A 19,751-nucleotide genomic window follows, 5' to 3' on the forward strand; every position below is an offset into this window, starting at 1 on the left:
TTATTCGGTCTTCAACGATATGAATGAAGAGGAAGAACATAATCATGCTCAAAAAATACCAGTTACTATGGATGTCTCGAATCTAAACCCAGATTGGTTCTATGTAGAGAGTCTGGAATCTGGACTAATTGACGTGCAGAATGACTATTCTGTCGATGAAATTGTAGATGGCGATAATGTTCTTTGGGAGTCTGAAGATGACTGGAGGTGTACTCACGCATTCATAGAGTCAAGCTCAAAGAGGACTTTCCTGGTGTTTGGTTTTGAAAGGGGAAAAGGCTCGCACTCTCGAGCTTTCTTGAAGGAAAATGGAGACTGGAATGAAATTCCCATGCTTTTTGCCGGCTCAGTTTCTTTAGAAGTAGAAAATGAACGTCTCCAAGAGCAGGGTATTGTCCAGAACATTTACAATGCATAAATGTACTATCGCCACTTACGGCTCTAGTTTGGGATTTTTCTGGATCTCCATAGAGTCAAAGATTATTACAGTCAATAAACTGCAAACTTGACAATCGCAATGATCCATGATGCAAATGCAGTTGCCTCAGTACCGTAAATGATGCATGTATTCTCATTTTTCTCAAGTTGTTTTGCATATTGTTATATAATATTCAGTCTCTTTTATATATCCTTTGGTATATGGAGACCATTTACTAGTGGAAAACCTCTGCATGCAGATGTATTCCTCGAGATCTTATAGCTGTCGATCTATAAAGTTAGTGCTGCTCCGCATATAATTTATGTTAGTCTCAGTCTTTGAGTATTGAAGACTAAAATCATAAAATGGTGGCGTTGTCGGTTACCCTGATCATCATCTCATTCACTGGGATAGTCCCGGCAGTTGGTCTACCGTCTGCAAGAGATGAACTAGCCAGACTCAAGAATGAGCTGAATGAACAGTCGCTACTAGCAATGGAGAGTGTGAAGAAGAGACAAATGTTGGATGAAATGGCAAAAGTGGCAATTGAGTGGATCAAAGGTGTTACCTCCAAACTTTGGATACCTCTTGACAAGAAGATTAAAGAAGTTGAAAAGTTCCGTGATGAGATTTCCCAATCCATAAAAAAGGCATATCCCATAATGAGACCAATTTTCCATGAAGCGAACACCATGATACATCAGGTAAATGATGTTCTTGCTGGTACAGACGAGGACGCCATGTTGGCCAAGGCACGAGAGGTAGAGGAGGTTCTAAAGAGGAATAAAGTGGGCCTTAAGAAGTTGGATGATGAATTTAAAGGCTTAATAAAGAGACTGGAAGAGTTCAAAAGGGCTGCAGTCTCACTTGGGTTTCAAATCCCTGATGATTTCTTTGAAAAATTTAACGCCGCATTCCAAAATGGAGGTAACAGCCAGAGCTTTTATTACTCCAAGGAATACGATCCGAACCGAAAACTCAGTGAAGACGAGTTTATTAAAAGTTTTTTCCGCACTAATCAGATTCCAAAGCTCTCCAAGGAACAATTTGTCCAGATTATCAACCTTCTCAAGAACTCATCCAACAAGCTCATCAACGATATAAATGGTATAATTACAAGGGGCAAGAAGCTAATTGAAGATGCAAAAGAGGACCTCCAAAAGGCTGACGAATTGGTGAAACGTATGAAGAAGATGGGATATAAAAATCCAGACATTACCGGAAGGTATGAGATGATCTTCAGGGAAGTAAAAAATATGGGTGAATGTTACCGTGACATGGTTACAAAAGAGGAATCTCTGAGATCCAACCTTGAGAAATGTATTTCCATTCTGGACGGGGCCATGGAAAAAGCACAAGACCTCCAAGATGGCACAGTATTGGACAAGTGGGATAATATTTTAGGCCTAGAGATCATGAAAGAAACTCTAACTGGTATAATTGATGCTAAAATAGGGGTGGCAAATATGAAGTTGTGCTACATTGACGTCGATTTTCAGCGATGTATAGTTACTGAACGATTGCGCTTGATGACCATTACTCTCGATTCTCTAGACAAAGTAACCAATGAGCCTTTGGAAAATCCACCTTATCATAACCTCGAGGATTCTCGTACAAGAGATGAAATGAGCAACTATGGATTCAGCCTTGTCATGGCTCTGGCGGTCTGTACCATGTGGATATGAACTAGGCTTGCGAATCTACATAACCCTTTTTGCACCATACATTCATTTCTATAAAATCCAAAGTGTTGCAACAAATTATTAAAGTAATAAAGATATCAGTGTTGCAATATCTATAAATAAACTTGGATCACATGCCAAAGTAACCTAGATAACCTCAATCTCTTCTTGATTTGCCAAACCAAAATCTTGTTCACTTGGTAGTGATGTATCAATGTCACCAAAGTTATCATCAGTCGAAACACGGCTATACGATCCAATCTTCAAATGATTTTCCCCAAGTTTAGGTTCGCTCTTTGATGAAGAAACGGCAGAAATTTTTGAAAGATCTGGCCTAGTATTATTCCCTCCAGAAAATGTATTGCTCCTCACAACTCCGTGGAATAAATCAGGGACCCAATCGATTAAATTCTTTTCGCCAGGCTTTGAGGTTGGTACACCATCGTTAAAAATTGGATTTATAATTACATTTCCTCTAAGACTACCCGTAGATTCGGAACTTTTACATTCAGGGGTATCACAAAGTCGCTCGGATCCATCAACTGATTTTATACTTTCAGCACTTTGCTCACATGTAGAACCGTACCACTTTCTTTTACTATGCTCTCCTGTCCCTGTAACTTTCATACTTTCAATTCTAGTCTTTATTCCGTCTGAAATTTTATTAATTTTCGCAGAAATGGTGGTTCTAGGTGTCCTTGGTGAATTCGCAATTCCCAATCCCTCCAGCAAAGGCTTTCTGGATCCTTCAATACTTTCTGAATCAGATGAATCGTTTTGAGTGTACAATTGAGAGGATAAAACGCCATCAGAGGAACTGTGTTCAAGTCCAAAAGATTTTGCATGTAAATTCCCATCTGGCATGAATGCTTTCGTACGAGAATCTTTACTTTGTAACTCATGAGTATTGGTAACACCATCATCTCCTTCCTTTATAGAACTTAATGTACTACCTGATCCTCTTTGTCTCATAGAGTCGGCAAAATTACTGGATGAGGGTATCCCATTTTTTGGTTTATTTCTACGCCCTTTTGTCTTTGTTTTTTCATTTTTATCCTCCAACAAAACTTCATTGTCCGGAAAAGATTCTCCAGAGGTGGATGAATTTATACTTCCACTGGAATCCAAGTGGTTGTCTTCCTTAGCTGCTGCTAGAATTGGCCTCGTGTTTCGACGAGAATCACTGATTGCTTTATGAGAAGCAACCTCCAGATAATCTTCCTCACTCTCCATAGCGATTACATCGACACCCTTTATCTGATAGTATTTTGCTTCTCTGCTATATCTTTTTATGGTTTTAACAATAACAAGGGTTATGTAATCGCGGATTTCTACAGTAACCACTCTGCTCAAAACAAAATAGTCTTTTGGCGCACAAAAAAATCGTTTTTTCCTGTAGAAAACCTCACAAATAACATCTCTCTTTCCTTCATAAACTTCTATGATAAGTCCATCAGTAATGCTACCAAATCTACGAACACTAACTTCTTTGGAATTTTCATTGTTATCGTAAAGATCCAGCCCCAAAGATCCGCATGAAACATGCGTAATAAGAAGACACAAAAGAACGTAGGCCTTCATTGCCCTCACAAATCCAGGAGTCTTACAATAATCTGATTCTAATTAATTTAAAAGGATTAAATATATCTATGTTACACCAGAATAGCTACATTTATAGTTTGAAGTGCCTAGCTACCGGAATAACATGAACAAAGCTAGCTGTGATGTAATCTGCAACCGCTAATGCAACTAGCCAGCTATACATAATTCAACATTTCAATAAAATTGGCTAACATATTTTATTATGCCACTTTGTAATAATTTGTGTTCATCACCAAAATGTAAAAGTGTCATTTACTGTCTATAAACGTTATGGAGATAAAGGAGATGATTTAGCTAAAAGTAATTTAGTAGTCATAATTAAACAGCAAATTCTTTTTGCTATACTTCACCGTCTAATATCTGACATACTATAAGATCTGTAAAATCCCCTAAGTGCAGATCCCTTTGGTTCCCTTGTATGATCTCCAACCTTATGACAATTTACACTTTTATCGTAACTTGTATCACTTTTACAACTCCTATGATATTCCATGTTCCAATACGTGTGCTCATCTAAGGTGTTCGCAGAATCGCTGGCTTCAATTGAGCCTGTATCAGAGTCAAAATCTCTGCATGTTGAGTCACAATTGTTGTACAAAGAATCTTGCTCCGAGCGAACGGCGGTAATTGGAAAGGATGGATCTGTAAAGACTGTAGAGTTACCTTCAGCTGTATTCATCTCCTCAGTGTCTGCATTTTTAGGTTCCTCTGAAATTTCTGTAAATTTTGGCATATTCACTACATTTGACATATCTATTGACGAAGTAAACTGCATATCTTGTGCTTGAGCGTATGGTATTCTTCCAATACCTCCCACATATGTTTCAGGGTCTGAATGCACGCTAGAGTTTTCAAAATATCCATCGTCCGGTTCAACAATTTCACCCATTCTAAAAGATCCTAATGCACAATCTTCATCGTAGCTACAGGTACGATCTAAGGTAAACGGGATATTTTTCAAGTAGTTTTGATCTGCAATATATTCTGAAATATCATATTCTATTTTGCTCATCTCGTTAAGCGCAATAACGTGGTCCATAATTGAGCGTGCATTTTCATATTCTATATTATCTCCTGGCAAATCATCTATCCAGAAGGAGTTTTCCCCGCGATTATTATCGCAATTAGTAGTACAATCATCACCCAGGTTTAACGAGTCGATATCTTTACTTGGCTCTGTTTCCGTATAGGATAGTCCTGCCTCTTTAGTGCACAATCTCGCCTTTTTCAAAGCATTAGAAACATCTGTAAATTAAGATATTGTCATTAGTGTATGGTTAATGTTACATGAATAAGAAGAAAATGCAAACCTTTATAAAACTCTTCATGAGTATATCTATCCTTATGGCCCATAATCTCGTTTACATCAGCATCTTCATGCGTATATAAAACCCTTTTCCCTTCAAAATGGTGTATTGCACTTGATATTCCAATGCCTATGTCAGAATACTCTTTGTGATTGTCGTATGAGAGACATTGCGAACATGGACTAGACGATATAACTGAATCTTTTTCCGACAGACGTTCGAAATGGTCCACCCAGGAATCAAAAGAGGGTATGTCCACGGGTTTTGAAGAATATTTAACCGGGTATTTTGTAATAAAGGAATCTGTGATGTGATAAAATGATACTTGTGAATTTTCATCATATATACTATCAACTTGTAAGAATATGCCACATGAAGAGTACTCACGAGTTACAATTCTCCTGTTTGCATTATCTTTCTCATCAACGCTGTAAATCTCAATGTTGTTGTAAATCACCTTCCTTATCATACATCCCGCGGGTGCCTCATAGGTCATAGTTCTCTTATCTCCTGCTTCTTTTGATCTTGCTAAACAAGTGGATTCCTCAGACAAATTTAATGTCATCGACTTTAGAGATGATGTGCAAGTTAGAAGAAGGTATATTAGCAATAATAACTCCATTGTGAATAAAATATATTATCGTGTCGGTTTTGCATTCATACCCTGAAAATGGGTCTTTTTATAAAAATACAAGTAATTATTAACTTTCAGCATTAAATCCATATTTTAAGCGACAAAACAATTATTATGTCTTAGAGTTGTGGGATTCGTAATAAGCTAGCCAGTATGCAAGCGATAATAGCTAGAGAGCCTTCATATTTTATAATTATTTATCCACTAGAAATTTGTTAAAGACGCAATTATTGTTGGCAAAGAAAGAAATATTAAGTCCTCTGGAATAACCAAATACAAGTCCATATCCCAAAAAAGTCTGTTTCCAATCGAACAAATCCTTTTAATCCATTATATACCACAGCTGAATATACTTCATATAGAAACGAAATAGACATGGATCAGATCCTAATGTAAATTTAGATTTTCTAAAATTTATATTCCATACTAGGGCAAAATTATGGCTTCGTTATCTAAGACGGTAATTGTCTCTACTTTATTTCGGTACTTGTATCTACAAAAAATGTAAGTATTAATCGCAAACATACCTAACAAATAGTACTGGACCCACTTGCATGTTTGCGCATGGATTAGCAAATCCAATCAATTGTTCCTTGCTGTGCGATGATATAAAAAGATTTGAGTCCACGACCTATAAGTTAATATCAAGTTCCATCCAAAAGGTGGCACAATTAACAAATTGAAAAAAACGACAAATATTCAAATTATACTCACCTTGCTCATTAAAACATTCGTAACATCAATGACAAATCTATCATAAATTTCAGATTCCTCCAAGGGTTCAGTTCGTTCAGAGATCCAATTTACAACATCTGGATGTCCATAAATTGCAAAAAGAATGACTAATCCATCCTTCTCTTCTTCGTGTTTAAAACATTGTTTTGCATGCGATTGCATAGCAGTAGCCTCGCTTCTAGCGTTTTGCATGGCTGCTACTACAGATATCTCAAGACCAGGTGAGTCATCCGGGTTATCAAAATCCGCTATATGGTCTGCTACCCTTTCAAGTTTTTTCTGGTCATCAATAGATTCCTGTAGTATGGATTGTGTAACCAAAAAGTATCTGAATGTTGGGAACTCTGAATAAAATGAACGGCGCAAGTTGAGTGTTTCATATTCCGACTCTGTATTCCAAACCTTGTTTAAGGTATTAGAACAAATGTGATGCAGTACTGGCGCATACGCAGCGCAAATAGTAAGTAGTGAAGTGATCATAATTGATTGTGTATAATCCCCTTTGCACAAAGTTATTGGAATAGCTACCTTTGAACCGTTTATGGTACCCTTAAGGACAAGTATAACAGAGTCCCTCTTCAGACAAAGTCTATATTCAAGTTTATAGCCAAGATTTAACCTAAAGAACCATTCCAGAGAAAACCCATCCATAACTGATGATTTAATGAGTGCTCCAATAACATTCCCGGAAATACTGTAGAGTTTGCACCTAAGTAACGCTCCTACGTCGTGAATAGAAGCCGCACACTTAACATTTACTTTAGCATTATTTTTTGCGTGTAAATAAGAGTATGTTAACATTGGTTCGTTAAAAACTGAAAGTTCCATAGAATGTTTTTGCGTAAAACGTTTATGGAATACTGCATGCAAAGATGGCATACCACCATCCATGCTGAGGTATGCAGTACCCCAAAATAAATCTGAAAACCTTTTTTTACATGTTAAAATGACATTTCCAAACGAGAGAAAATCAGTGGACTGTACAGAAAGTACACATTCTACATTTGAAAACTCTCTAGACACGTAAAGTCTACCAAAAATCGAACCGAATGTTCCCCTCTGTAAGACAGAATCCAAAGTACATCCTAATCTATAATTATCAATTGCAACTTCAAGCAAATTGTCTACAGATGCTGACTGAAGAGTAAAAAGTTTTTTTTTCAAGTAAAGAGAATTCTGATCAAAAATATCTGAAGTTCCCGCAAATTTACAGTTTGTAATGAGGCGAAATGGCAATTCTTTAAACATCATACTTTGTCTTTTCCTCAGCAAAAATGCAACCTTTTTATCCATTTCTGCCAAATCCATGTGCATGGTATCTTCGGGTTCCTCATGTATATCTTCTTCTATTTGAGAAATCTCCTGTTTTGGTTCATTTTGGATCAAATTAGCGAATACTACCCCGTCATGACCATGAAGATCTAAATAATTGTTATAAATGCATGTATGACAGATAAATTTTTGGTTGTAAATGAGCATCTAGAACCAAGTACAAGTCTGCACAGGTCTTAGGATTCCAGTACACCAACAAGAGAAGAGTCTAGAGGGGGGGTGTTCCTATATGGCAGCATTAAAAATAGCAATTGCCCTTCTAAATATACTCCAGCCAGTGTCAAGTGTATAGTTTACTGCTTCAGCGGTGGCCAATGGAGTCATTACACCTGTGGCAGTATAACCTGCTATATCTCCTGGAGTAGGTCCAGCGGCATTACCTTTTTGACTAGAGGTTCGTCCGCTGTCTGGTTGAAACTTTGTAAGTTTACCATTAAGTTCTCCAAGATTCCCAAGGTTGATCTTTCTTTCATTCTTTTTAATATGTACAATAACATTTGTAAGATCTTTCCCGCTCTCCTTAACCGTTGTACTGAGAATATATCCCATCCATTGACCACCATCATCTTTGCAATAGTAATAGACATAGATGGGATATCCAGTAAGACTAGGATTGTGGAAGCTAACTAGTTCTATGAGAACTGGATCACTATAGGCATTATCCTTACAGTAAACGTTTAAATTCCCAAGTAGTGTACCATAAGGAGGCAAACTACCTAGTCCGATCTCTCCTGACCCCGTATTTAGACTCTTTACAGTAAAGGTGTTAAACATGTTTGCATGTCTGACTACCCAGTATTCCTGTACTTGTTTTTTCTCTTTCTTGTAGTGAATATTCACATTTTCTGAGTTATAGTATTTAGTATCTCCCACAGTCTTATCAGTAGCTTTTGTAAAATCGATAATTAAATCTTTGGTAAGATCGGCAAGCTTCTTGCTAACTCTAGGAGATAGTTTGTCGACTTCAAGTTTGTTGTGCTGGGATATGTAATCCAGAATAACTTCAAAATCGTTATCTTCAATACCTGTTCCTGCTACGATGCGAGTATCCCACCTATTATCGGAATTTTTTGAGAAGTAATAGTAACTGTTAATATAACCATAAGAATTTGCAGTATCGACATGAAGCTTCAGGGTTATAAGCAAAGGGTATATATGGTTCTCGTTTACTTGATATACATAAAATTCTCCGATAGGATCTATTGGGAAGCCACCATCAAGTGTTATAAATTCATTATTAGGAAGATCAACTCCATAAATATAAAATGGCAGATTGTAAATTTCATGTTTAATCTTAGAATATGTTTTACCTATCTTTACCGGATTGCTTACATTAATGTAGACATCAGTAACTTTAGATTTATAACTATTTGGATAATGTTTATTTAGGTCAAAGACAACTCCTGTTGATCTCCATAGCTTCTTCTTAAGTTCTCCGGACAAACTATTGTAATCTAACTTACTATTTTGTTCTATATTTTCTAGGACAGTCTTAACTTCATCAGATTCAGTAAGTGCCTTATTATCCTTTGTTATAAATTCCTCAAATAGGGTCTGATTACTGGTACTAGTATTTGCTTGATAGTTGGTGTAGTATATATGTTTTTTACCAGTTTCAACGTCAACAACTAAAAGTTTGTTCTCTTTGGCGTCAAAATATGTAGTAACCTTTAAAACATCTTTGATAGAAGGATTTATAACTACATTCGACAACGCACTATTATTGTATAAGAAACCAGATATTTCAAATGCTCCACTATTAGACTTTTCATATCCATATTTAATGTAATTTTCAAGGAACGTACCATGTTTTTCTCCTTTTATACCAGTTCCAGGAGTTTTATCAAAATTTTTAGGTCCAACATCTAAATTTACGCCTTTGCTCATTTTCAATCTTCCCACAACTGTGGTAGATTAGTCTCTCTCATAGTACCTCTAACTCCATACTTTCCTCCATAATCCTCAGTATTCACATATTGTAGTAACCCATTAATGTCTCAACTGGTGTGAGCAGAGTATGGTATACACGAGACTATGAAAATAGTTCCTTAGACAACCATTCATCCATACTATCGAAATACCTATTCACATCCTACCATGCTACACTCCCCTCCAGTCTTAAGCATGCTCAAAACGCTCATGTTTTTACCATGTGTATTAAACTAACCATACTGTCTTCTAAGAACGGGATCGGAGAGAACCGCGTATGCCTTTTGTATCTTGGTGAACGCGGATCCTCTTCCCTGGGCACCTTCAGCTCCTCTTTCTTCATCAGTGTCTCCTCCTTGTTTATCTGGGTGCCACAACCGTAGTAGTTTGCGATAGCTTGCTTTAATCTCATCGAAACTCGCCTGAATGGGAATGTCTCAAGACTTTGCTGGCACCTACTGATGGAGTTACGTTTAGAGTATCATAATAATCGAATCTATCTGCTTCTGGGTCCATTTTTCCGCAACAGAATCCTTTGACCGCCGATTGTGCGCGCACACTCTGTGTAGGTTTATGGGTTTAAAAATCCTCTAAAACGAGTTTTAATGGACTGAGTAGAATGTCTAGTGGATCAAGGGCACCATTTTATCCCAAAATTGGCAACTGGCCGCGAGATAATCGACAACGTCACCCCCCAGTCCTCAATCGCCTTCCACTTGTTATTTCTACTGATCCTGTCCGTCGTATCCTCAACTTGCCCGATCGTAGAAAATTCCCGTTGAAATTTCTCGGAGGAATTGGGCGCATAGTCTGGACTTCAAGGGCCTGGATCGAGACAACCCCGAAGTTTCCCTTTATCACACCGGAAGTTTGCCAGGTGGCTGTAAATCGACTCATTTATTATAAAACTTGCCTCCGTATGGATATGAACAGAAAATGGAGCAGGGTTTGGATGCACTGGCGAATGAGCCTCTGGACGAGAGTCTAGGCTCGAATTTCAAGGTTAACAAGGACAATGTGATAATTTCATTGGCTCAATCGCATAGATCCGCAAGGTCATCTCACGTAATATACACCCAGCCACTGGAAAGCGACAAGATCGAGTACTACGAGGAATGGATGCAAAAGTGCGTTGCCTGGGTAGCAAAAAGTTGCGGAATAAAGAAGATGGACTGCTATTCCTTGGAGAAGATAAGCAATTTTGTCATTAATGAGATCAAAGCCATCGGTAGAAAGGCGTCTTACCTCAGCAAGGTGAGAGGTTGTGAGTGTAGCAATTTTATCGACATCATGAACGCACTGGAAATCGTAAATCCAGACGTATACAAACACATTTTTACTGATCGGCTCATATCTAAGAGCAAACAATTGCCAAAACAAGTTACAGTATTTGCTCACAATACCCTCATACAACCAGCGGTGTTGGCACAGCCATCTGGACTCTATTTCGAATGCATGGTTAATGCAAGCGAACATTTATCCGAACTAAATGAAGAAGGAGGACAAACTTACAGTAATAGTGGAAAACAAAAAACTGTAAGAGACGGAGAATCTATCGATTTGGAGTACTTTTTGACATATAGTAATCGAAATACCTACTCACTCAAATCAGACGAATGCTACCAACAAATCGCATCCTCTAGACCAAAATATCTACACAAACACATGCCATTGCTTCCGGCAGAATTCATTTTTGGACAAGAATCACAAGAAGCGTCATATACCGCTGAAACAACAAAGACCTCTGATAAACTCACCAAACAAAATCTTATGCTACAGGCAGAATTACCACTCTTGCACAGAGTCCAAATACAACCTGAGTTACAAGCTTTGAGATCAGATAAAGCGTGAATGTTTCGCTATTTTTAATTTTTCCTTTTCATTACACAAGTTAGAAAATAAGACATTCACAGTAAACCATTGGGGCAAGTATATATAAGGGATTTCATACGCTAAATTTATATGGATGAAGGGGTAATTGATGTATAGAAAAGGTTCTTGGCTTTTCTCCAGAAAAAATGTGTCAGTGGAACAAGGTCCATATATTGTTGCATCATTTTCCGAAATTTGTGGAAAATAATGGAAACTCAAGCTTTTTTATGTTGAAACAACTCTGGAATAATTATGAAATGACAAATTCTAACATCATTATTTATGCATGCAGTGAGTGTTTTGGTGACAAATACCGTGCCTGATCTACTGGGTAAAAACTACTTGTACTGAAGAAGAAATGGTATAATACAAGCAAAAATTCTATAATTAATAATGGTATAGTATCACAAGTACTTTATTCATTCAGTAGGGATTTTATAACAGAATCGATTGTGTAGACTAGACCATTGTGGGAAGAAAACGAGATATTAGAACAAGATAAATCCACTAGAAAATTTTTCCCATAATTCCAGCATATACTTTCTCCACTATACCACATTTGTCACTAAAAGGAGCCAAAAAAAGGACCCCATGGGTGATGATTGTGATTAATTCGTAGTATCCTACTCACAAGCATCGTAATGGAAACAACATGCACCTTTTATCGGTTTCTTTCACATATATTCTTCTTCTCTGCAAACCTATAGAGTCTTATAGAGGTCCTATTGATGTTATTAATCCGAACAATTCCATTTCTTGTTCGTTTGATTACATCGTAGATGATATAGAAACAAGGCTGATAATTCCATATAAATCGTCTTTTATAACTGCAATTGTAGAATCGAAAAATCTGATATGGAAAAGCTTGTACGAAGAGAGATGTGTCATGATAACACTCCGTCTAAAGGATGGAAAGCCATTGATTGCACAAATGGCTCTTATCCTACACCCAGTGGTAATAACGAAAACACTCTACAAACATGACAATTTATGGAAGAGTGACGTTTTATTAATGGATACTAAGGATTTAAAAGTACATGTAGATAACATAACACCGTTCACCCTTAACATAGCTTCTGGTGAAAATGAAAAGTGTAAAGCGTTTGAAACTCTCATGGATAAACTTTTAATTCGTTTTTACATCCCTAGACCTGGGTATAATGCCACAAGAGTGACTTGTGATGGCATCAAAATCTGGAATGACACACCAAAAATTGTTGATGGAGTATGGAAGCCCCAAAGAAGGGTAGTAATGACCAAGGTTTACATGAAAGACAACTATCCATATATTCTACATGCCACTGTCAAGGATGTTCATAGAAAAACAACGTCAAAATATTTTTGCAGAGAAAATGACAAGTGGAAGAAACTCAAAAAGGTTGATTTCGATAGTAAACGCACGGCTCTAAAAGAACTTTTGCAGAGGAATAGCAAAATTGACGAGAATGTGGATGAGAAAATTAATGCATATATCCAAAACGAGGGATAGGTACAGAAATCTTCAGAATCAATATCAAATGAATTTGGAATATAAATAGACATTCTCTTGGAATAATAAATGTTTTAATCGCATGATTTGGGTTTTGTGGTATAAAAGACCAATATCCGTCAAATAGACACCTAAACTTAAGTAATTGAATTTTGCATACATTGTCATTAATTACAGTTTTTCTCAAAGCAATCTGTAAATGCTATTTTACTCAGCATCCTCTTGTCCACAAAGACCATTATCTTGCTAAATTCTTCAATTCTCTATCTCCCATCAAGCTTGAAGAAGGAGTCTTCTCAGTACCTCTTCATTCTTTCCACCGTACACATTCAGGTGGAACGGGAAACCTCCAACAGTCAACACTTTTTCATCTCAAAGAATATATATACTAAACATAGAGTTTAGCACTGAAGAGATTGTTCTCTTCCTTCGAAACCAACACCTCCATCTTCCTCTTTGTCAGTGTTGAAATATATCACATCACTCTATACATAGAGCAATTCAGTGAGTATAAAAAGTGCTCTTTGTAGTCTATTGTCTTTTGGGTTAGAATACAAATTTGTATTTGTGCCCTTTGTTTAGACCTATAGTCTTTTGTCACGCCTATTGCGTATTGTTCTAGTCTCTTCTTTACATAGTTATCATCATTCATTCTTCCATACTGCCCATTCTGCTCACACCAGTTGAGAAGCGGGAGTAGGATGAGGGTTCTGGCAGTACTATGGACAGTGTGTCTAGTGAGACTATGCAGTGCAGGTTGCTTTGGTTGTTTTGGAAAAGGTAAAACGAATGACAGAGTTACTGTTCAAGCAGTACAAGGAGGTTCCAGGGAAGCATCTACAGGGAATCTTAGGAGTCCACCTCAAAAACCTGTAAATTTCCCAAACGATAAAACTCTGGAGCAAGTTAAAGACAAAGAGGTTCAGGAACTCAACAAGCCTGCCAGAGATGTTTCCGGACGCAGCTCTGTTACCACTACTGGTTCATCTCTCGAGGATGCAGAGAAGCCACTCAGTTCACAAACTACTACCACACTTCCAAGGTCCAGATACACAGATCTTTCGAGAGCTCCTCAAACTCGTGATTCTGGTGAAACGGTTACTGCTCAAGGTGGAACTTCATCTACTGTCGCCACAAGGACTGGTACTAATTCTGAAGTTGATGAAGAACAACACTCTTATGGTGCTAGTCAATCTAGTGGAAATAGTTCTAGATCTCCTCAAAAACCTGTTGAACAACCAAATCAGACGGCTACATCAACTCCACAGGTCCCTCCGTCTCCTGCAAATACTACTTCCTCTATTACTTCCCAAGCAGGCGCTCCTAAACCTACCACTCCCATTACTCTTGACCTTTCTAACCCTGATAAATCAAAGGTAAATATGGACATAAAAGATAGTAATGGAGTAGTATTCAGTGAAATTACCCCTAAGGATACTTCCAAGATTACTACTGTTGTTGACGGTCCGACTTCGATATGGACCGCTTCTGGAAAGGAAGAGTTTGTATTCGTAAAGCATCATAAAAAGGGAGACTCTATTCTCCTTACAATACTTTTAAAGGATGATAATGGATATACCGATAAGTACTTTGAAAAGAATAGCAGTAACTGGAATGAGATAAAGCAGGATGAATTTAATGGTAAACTTGCGACACTTATGGGAGAAGTTTTAGACCTTTCTAACCCGGATACCTCCAAGATACTTGTGCATACAGAAAATGCGTCTGGACTATCCTTCCAGGGGTATTATCCAAAGGATACTTCCAAGATTACATCCGTTGTTGATGCCAATAAGGAACTATGGAATGGTGGAGCCAATGATCGTTGCCTTTCTTGTCTTATATATAAGAAGGGGTCTATGGAATTACTTAAGATAGTTGTAGTAGAGAAAAATTCAATTGCCTATAAATATTTTGAGAAGAATGCTGATGGTGGCTGGAAGGACCTCCAACAGGAAGAGTTTGACAAGAAGCTAAAAGATCTCAAGAGTGGTGTGACTAATCCTTCTACTACTCTTCCATCTTAATAGCCTCTCAATAGTGACTCCTTATGACTACTCCCTATGGATATAATGCAGTATGTTCTCCCTACCCTTGGTAGGTACTAGCTCCTCCTCTAGACTCCCCTCTTGTTGGTGTACTGGAATGCTAGGGAGTCTTTTACCTTAACTCTTGATATTCAACGTTACTTGTTTTGTTATAGAGGTATATGTCTTGAGAGTACTTCCACAACTTGCTTATTAGAGCATGCACTAGTAAACCTCACAACCACCAGTAGAGAAGAGAGTATGGTACAAACAAACAAATTAAGACAAAATGTGACATGCAAATTCACATAAACACGAAGCACTAATCTTGAAGGACTTGTCCAAGTTTTATGGAGTCCCTCAGAATTGTCTGCCTAAAACGGCAGATTTCTATTTTACGGTTACATGTTTGTAACTGGTACAGATCATCTTTGGTATTTTAAACCTTCAAGGATCCATATCAAACATTATATTTGTCGTACCCAGGGATCTCTGGTATGTGTATAGGCCCAGTAGGCTAGTACGGTCAGAGAGCCAGATGGGACAAGGACAGAAGGGACGATAATATACAGATTAGGACCTTTAGAATTTTTACCAGGAGGGCTACTACCAACAACACCAGATCCTCCCCTAGCTTGGCCCGATATAGGTTGAGGAAGGGGAGCAGGTTTGGGAGGTACTAGAGTACATTGAGATAGACTGCATCCTGAATTCTGTAGTTCCTTCACAAGTTCTTTAAAGCCATTGTTACAGTTTGTAATCTTTTCCGGTTCTCTATTCTCATTTATACCAGAGAATGGTTCCCATGTATCACCACTACCATTCTTGAACCATCCCTTTACGTTAGTCTGCACAGTAGATTCTACGTATACTAGTTTAGGATTGTTGTTACAATAAAATACATAAACCTTTACCGAATCATTGGTAGGTAATACAAAACCAGGAATCTCTATTCTCTTTCTTTTACCTCTACTATCATTGTACTTGATAGCTGCTAATTTAATTCCAGTACCAGAACTAGTATTAACCTCATGTTTGTAGTATGTAAGGCGAGTTGAGATGTGATCCTGTTGATTACAGGAAACTTCTTGTTTCTTAACAATGACCCTATTAGAGCCTTGAGCACCACCATTATGATTACCACCGCAACAGTATGAGTGTCTATCCTTAGCACGAGTCTTGCTAAGATCTATAGTTACCGCACTATTATGTTGGCAGTTAAGATCGTCAAGCTTCTGTTCAAGAGCTGGACCTTGGAGTATCCCATGATAAACCCAATCATTACTACTACCACTGCTGACATAATAGATAGTTGTACCACCACCATATTTAACTTCAAGTAGGAGGGGTTTTGTTTCTGCCTGATCCCAGTAGTAGACCGATACCTCTTTGACCTTATGTATGGGTTGTCCTCTTGTTCCCGCAAAACCTACTATCCTACCTCCATCCTTCAGTTCTCCATCTAGAGTAAATGTTCCACTTGTTACACTGTGCGCATATTTAGTAAAGCCTTTTACTGGATCATCTGTCTTCTTTTCGGCGACAAACTTGCCAGAATTATCACAATTACATCTGTCTTTATCCTCTCCACATTTTCCATTTATATCTAGCTTTAACTTGAGTGTAGATGCTTTACCACCCATCCTCCATGTTCAGGGCAAGAAATCATCCTCAGCTGCTCTTCAGACAACCATCCATCATCCCTCACTAGATCCATAATTTAACAAAACCCCTTTCAACAAGACTTTAATGAGCCCATTTGTAGATGAGGAACCTATATATACTGTTATCACAGCATTAGAGTACCTCGTTTTCAAGATGTCTACACTCAACTTCAATGTACATTCCTTTAGTAGAGACCTCAAAAACGAGAGTTTTACAGACAATGTATGGTCACCATGGACAGCATTACATTGGGCATCACTACTTGGCACAAAGGAGATAACCCTATCAAACTCTTCACCAGATGAGAAGACCTTTCCCAACACATATCCTTTACAGATTGTGGTACAGTATTTTTACTCATAACATGGTAGAGCCACAACCAGAGTTCAACCGACCAAACATTTCACTTGGATCCTTCAGCATGTCTCTCCATAAGTCTGCCATTCATTCCCAGTAGCCTTGCATAATTACAGAATCTCCATATTTTGAAGCTACTAACCCAAAGGAACGATCGTAATAGAGTTCTTCATTGGTGTCTATGGTAAAGGTTCCTTCAAGAAGACCAAACTTTTGCGCATGACTAAGACACCCTCTACGCAATCCAGAAGAATAAATTTCCACAAAATTTGATAGATTACCATGAACATGAATAAGTTAATACACGAATTTTATACAAACATTTACATCTCATAAAAACCCTAAAATTGACAATTGAGAGTGGGAACTTGACTCTGATAGGAATAAGAGGAATAGCCACTTTAACGGCATTTCCGAGTGAATAGACTGTACACATATAAGCAAATGGTTAAGTATAAATGGAATGTAAAATTCCGACTCCAAATAATGCCCTGGAAGACGTCAACGACCAGGAACTCGAGGAATGGCCATTAAAACCCTGAAATAGACGACATGTATAATGTGTTCCAAAGAAAGGACTCTCATAAATTCGTCATAAAGCCAAGGTAGCCTTGCGAGAAAATCACCAGCTTTAAACAAAAAGACAGGGGAGGATAACGTCGGAGAATTGCAGCTACTAGGAGGTCTTCGTGCCCCCAAAACTTACGGAGTGTAAAAATCCGTAGTGTCTGCAAGGTTAATGTATAATGACATACACCCAGGGAATGAATGATAGAAAGGAAGAGTATCTATAATCATTCCTCTTACCACCTATAACGATTGACCATTAATCTTTCTGTAATCCAACTAGTGTTCTAAATCCAGGTGACCTATCATACAGATAACTTTTGTCTCTCAGAACAACCAGAGAGTCTCTAATTCATGTTCATGCGTATTATTGGTAAATGTTATTGGAGAGTGAGTCCATGAGACCAACTTGTCTATTCATAAGAGACTCTCAAGAATGGTAGATCCTCCGTAAGTACCCTAAGGTCTCTCAAAAATAGTAAGTACAGAAAATCTTGTGAAAGTTTCCACTCAAAAGTGTTTAATGTGTAGCATATGAGGAAGGAAGAGGTGGTCTCACAAGTCGGGATAATTATCACCACTTTCTTTTTATTCTTCGATGGGCACTTTCTATATCCACAGGGAATCTTCTCAAAAGAATGTATAGAATACAGAGTAGTGGGATTAATGGTTGTTGGAAGATACAGGAAGGAGTTATGGAGGCCTCTGTCTACACACTGTCTGGAGTATCTCCTGAAGGAGCTTAAATTTAGAGTCTTTCTAATGACTATGGGTGATAATGCAGAGAACTATGGATGAAATATAAAGACTCTAAATATTTTACTTTAGTCTGAATCTGTGACTAATTCTCAGTCTACAGGTTCATGTTTCTAAATGGTGGTATTTGAGGTATTTGCTTAGCTATTCTACGGTCATGAAACTCATATGTACTCAAAGGATATCTATGAAATCGAAAACATTGGTAACTGGTCACATGCAGCTAGGGATGAATTTGGTACCAAGTACAATGTAATGATGGAAAAATCAGTTGATACAAGAGTAGCTGCCATAAAGGCTTCATCTCAGAACAAGCAAACGGGAAACCTTTCAGGTACTCAGGGGAACTCTACAGAAGATGGCTGAGACAAACATCCTATAATCTACCACATCAATTAAAACAAATGTGCGATCACTAATGCAGAAGAATTCTGACTTATACCAACTATAAATGTAGTTCTGGAGATTAAAGCTCCAGATACCTCCAAGGTAGATATTGTAAAAGATAGTAAGAATGGAGTGGAACATACCACATATACTCCGAAGAGTGGTTCCAAAATGACGTCTGTTGTTGACGGTCAGACTTCTATATGGACATCTTCTGGAAATGAGAAATGCACATTCGCTGAACTATCGTCCAAGGGAGATTCATCTCTACTTTTAATCTCTCTTGAAAATGCTTATGTGTACTTTGAAAAGAATGCTGACGGTGAATGGGTCTCTATTGAGAAGGATGGATATGATAGGAAGATAGAGGAACTGCAAGATATTGCGAAGCAAAAAGGATCTCAAGTAGCAGCCAGGGATAATCTAGAAGCGAATGCAGAGCCTAATGATAAACCCGAAGGAACCTACGCTCCAAAACCAACTGAATCTAAGGAAGAAGCATCTCCACAAGCTAATGGAGCTACCCAGAAATCCCAACAAATGATCACCACGGATCCAAATACTTTGGATATTTCTAACCCAGATAAATCCAATGTAGATGAAGAATCTGGAAAAGACTCCAAGAAATATTTTCCAAAGGATAACAAACATTTCAACGAGGTTAAGGAGGGAGATACAAGCATATGGAGGGCTGGAGCTAATGAGTACTGCAAATTTGTAAGAGTGTCCTTGAAAGGGAATACACCAACCGAGGTTTCATTAAACGTCAGAAATAATGCTAACAATGAAGAAATTCATGTAAAGAATTTTAAGAAAGAGGGTGGTTTATGGCAGCTTATATCCGGAAGATTAACTAATTCAGACTCAAGGAGGACAAATGATTGAATTAATCCACAGGGAGGTGACCGTTCAATCAGGCAGTAACGATGGCCATGCTGCTACTAGATCTCCACAGAACAAGATTCCCGACCAACATTTGTCTGGTAGACAAA

General features: G+C 37.9%; 10 protein-coding genes across 10 annotated transcripts; 6 read left to right on the top strand and 4 right to left on the bottom strand.

Annotated features, from left to right (window-relative positions):
• Window positions 1-19: 19 nt before the first annotated feature.
• Window positions 20-418, top strand: BEWA_053910 (hypothetical protein; the record flags this gene model as incomplete). The annotated part of the gene is made up of 1 exon (XM_004832730.1): window positions 20-418. The coding sequence occupies one exon, from the start codon at window positions 20-22 to the stop codon at window positions 416-418; it is 399 nt and encodes a 132-aa protein (XP_004832787.1).
• Window positions 419-783: 365 nt separating this feature from the next.
• BEWA_053920 (signal peptide containing protein) lies at window positions 784-2,103 on the top strand (the record flags this gene model as incomplete). The annotated part of the gene is made up of 1 exon (XM_004832731.1): window positions 784-2,103. One exon carries the CDS (start codon window positions 784-786, stop codon window positions 2,101-2,103), a length of 1,320 nt encoding a protein of 439 aa, XP_004832788.1.
• A 144-nt stretch (window positions 2,104-2,247) lies between these two features.
• BEWA_053930 (signal peptide containing protein) lies at window positions 2,248-3,681 on the bottom strand (the record flags this gene model as incomplete). Its single annotated transcript, XM_004832732.1, has 1 exon — window positions 2,248-3,681. One exon carries the CDS (start codon window positions 3,679-3,681, stop codon window positions 2,248-2,250), a length of 1,434 nt encoding a protein of 477 aa, XP_004832789.1.
• Window positions 3,682-4,048: 367 nt separating this feature from the next.
• BEWA_053940 (signal peptide containing protein) lies at window positions 4,049-5,631 on the bottom strand (the record flags this gene model as incomplete). Its single annotated transcript, XM_004832733.1, has 2 exons — window positions 4,049-4,947; window positions 5,013-5,631. 2 exons carry the CDS (start codon window positions 5,629-5,631, stop codon window positions 4,049-4,051), a joined length of 1,518 nt encoding a protein of 505 aa, XP_004832790.1.
• A 438-nt stretch (window positions 5,632-6,069) lies between these two features.
• On the bottom strand, window positions 6,070-10,155 carry BEWA_053950 (DnaJ domain containing protein; the record flags this gene model as incomplete). The annotated part of the gene is made up of 5 exons (XM_004832734.1): window positions 6,070-6,136; window positions 6,171-6,274; window positions 6,358-7,799; window positions 9,878-10,061; window positions 10,111-10,155. 5 exons carry the CDS (start codon window positions 10,153-10,155, stop codon window positions 6,070-6,072), a joined length of 1,842 nt encoding a protein of 613 aa, XP_004832791.1.
• Window positions 10,156-10,353: 198 nt separating this feature from the next.
• On the top strand, window positions 10,354-11,504 carry BEWA_053960 (conserved hypothetical protein). The gene has a single exon (XM_004832735.1). The coding sequence runs from the start codon at window positions 10,576-10,578 to the stop codon at window positions 11,488-11,490; it is 915 nt and encodes a 304-aa protein (XP_004832792.1). The 5' UTR covers window positions 10,354-10,575; the 3' UTR covers window positions 11,491-11,504.
• Window positions 11,505-12,163: 659 nt separating this feature from the next.
• Window positions 12,164-13,000, top strand: BEWA_053970 (hypothetical protein; the record flags this gene model as incomplete). The annotated part of the gene is made up of 1 exon (XM_004832736.1): window positions 12,164-13,000. The coding sequence occupies one exon, from the start codon at window positions 12,164-12,166 to the stop codon at window positions 12,998-13,000; it is 837 nt and encodes a 278-aa protein (XP_004832793.1).
• A 701-nt stretch (window positions 13,001-13,701) lies between these two features.
• On the top strand, window positions 13,702-15,244 carry BEWA_053980 (signal peptide containing protein; the record flags this gene model as incomplete). The annotated part of the gene is made up of 2 exons (XM_004832737.1): window positions 13,702-14,992; window positions 15,204-15,244. The coding sequence occupies 2 exons, from the start codon at window positions 13,702-13,704 to the stop codon at window positions 15,242-15,244; spliced, it is 1,332 nt and encodes a 443-aa protein (XP_004832794.1).
• A 250-nt stretch (window positions 15,245-15,494) lies between these two features.
• On the bottom strand, window positions 15,495-16,670 carry BEWA_053990 (hypothetical protein; the record flags this gene model as incomplete). The annotated part of the gene is made up of 1 exon (XM_004832738.1): window positions 15,495-16,670. The coding sequence occupies one exon, from the start codon at window positions 16,668-16,670 to the stop codon at window positions 15,495-15,497; it is 1,176 nt and encodes a 391-aa protein (XP_004832795.1).
• A 1,870-nt stretch (window positions 16,671-18,540) lies between these two features.
• BEWA_054000 (hypothetical protein) lies at window positions 18,541-19,644 on the top strand (the record flags this gene model as incomplete). The annotated part of the gene is made up of 2 exons (XM_004832739.1): window positions 18,541-18,706; window positions 18,830-19,644. 2 exons carry the CDS (start codon window positions 18,541-18,543, stop codon window positions 19,642-19,644), a joined length of 981 nt encoding a protein of 326 aa, XP_004832796.1.
• Between the last annotated feature and the right edge of the window lie 107 nt (window positions 19,645-19,751).

Source organism: Theileria equi (assembly GCF_000342415.1).
Source record: "Theileria equi strain WA chromosome 4 map unlocalized gcontig_1105316255039, whole genome shotgun sequence".
In the NCBI taxonomy this organism is placed as follows: Eukaryota; Apicomplexa; class Aconoidasida; order Piroplasmida; family Theileriidae; genus Theileria; species Theileria equi.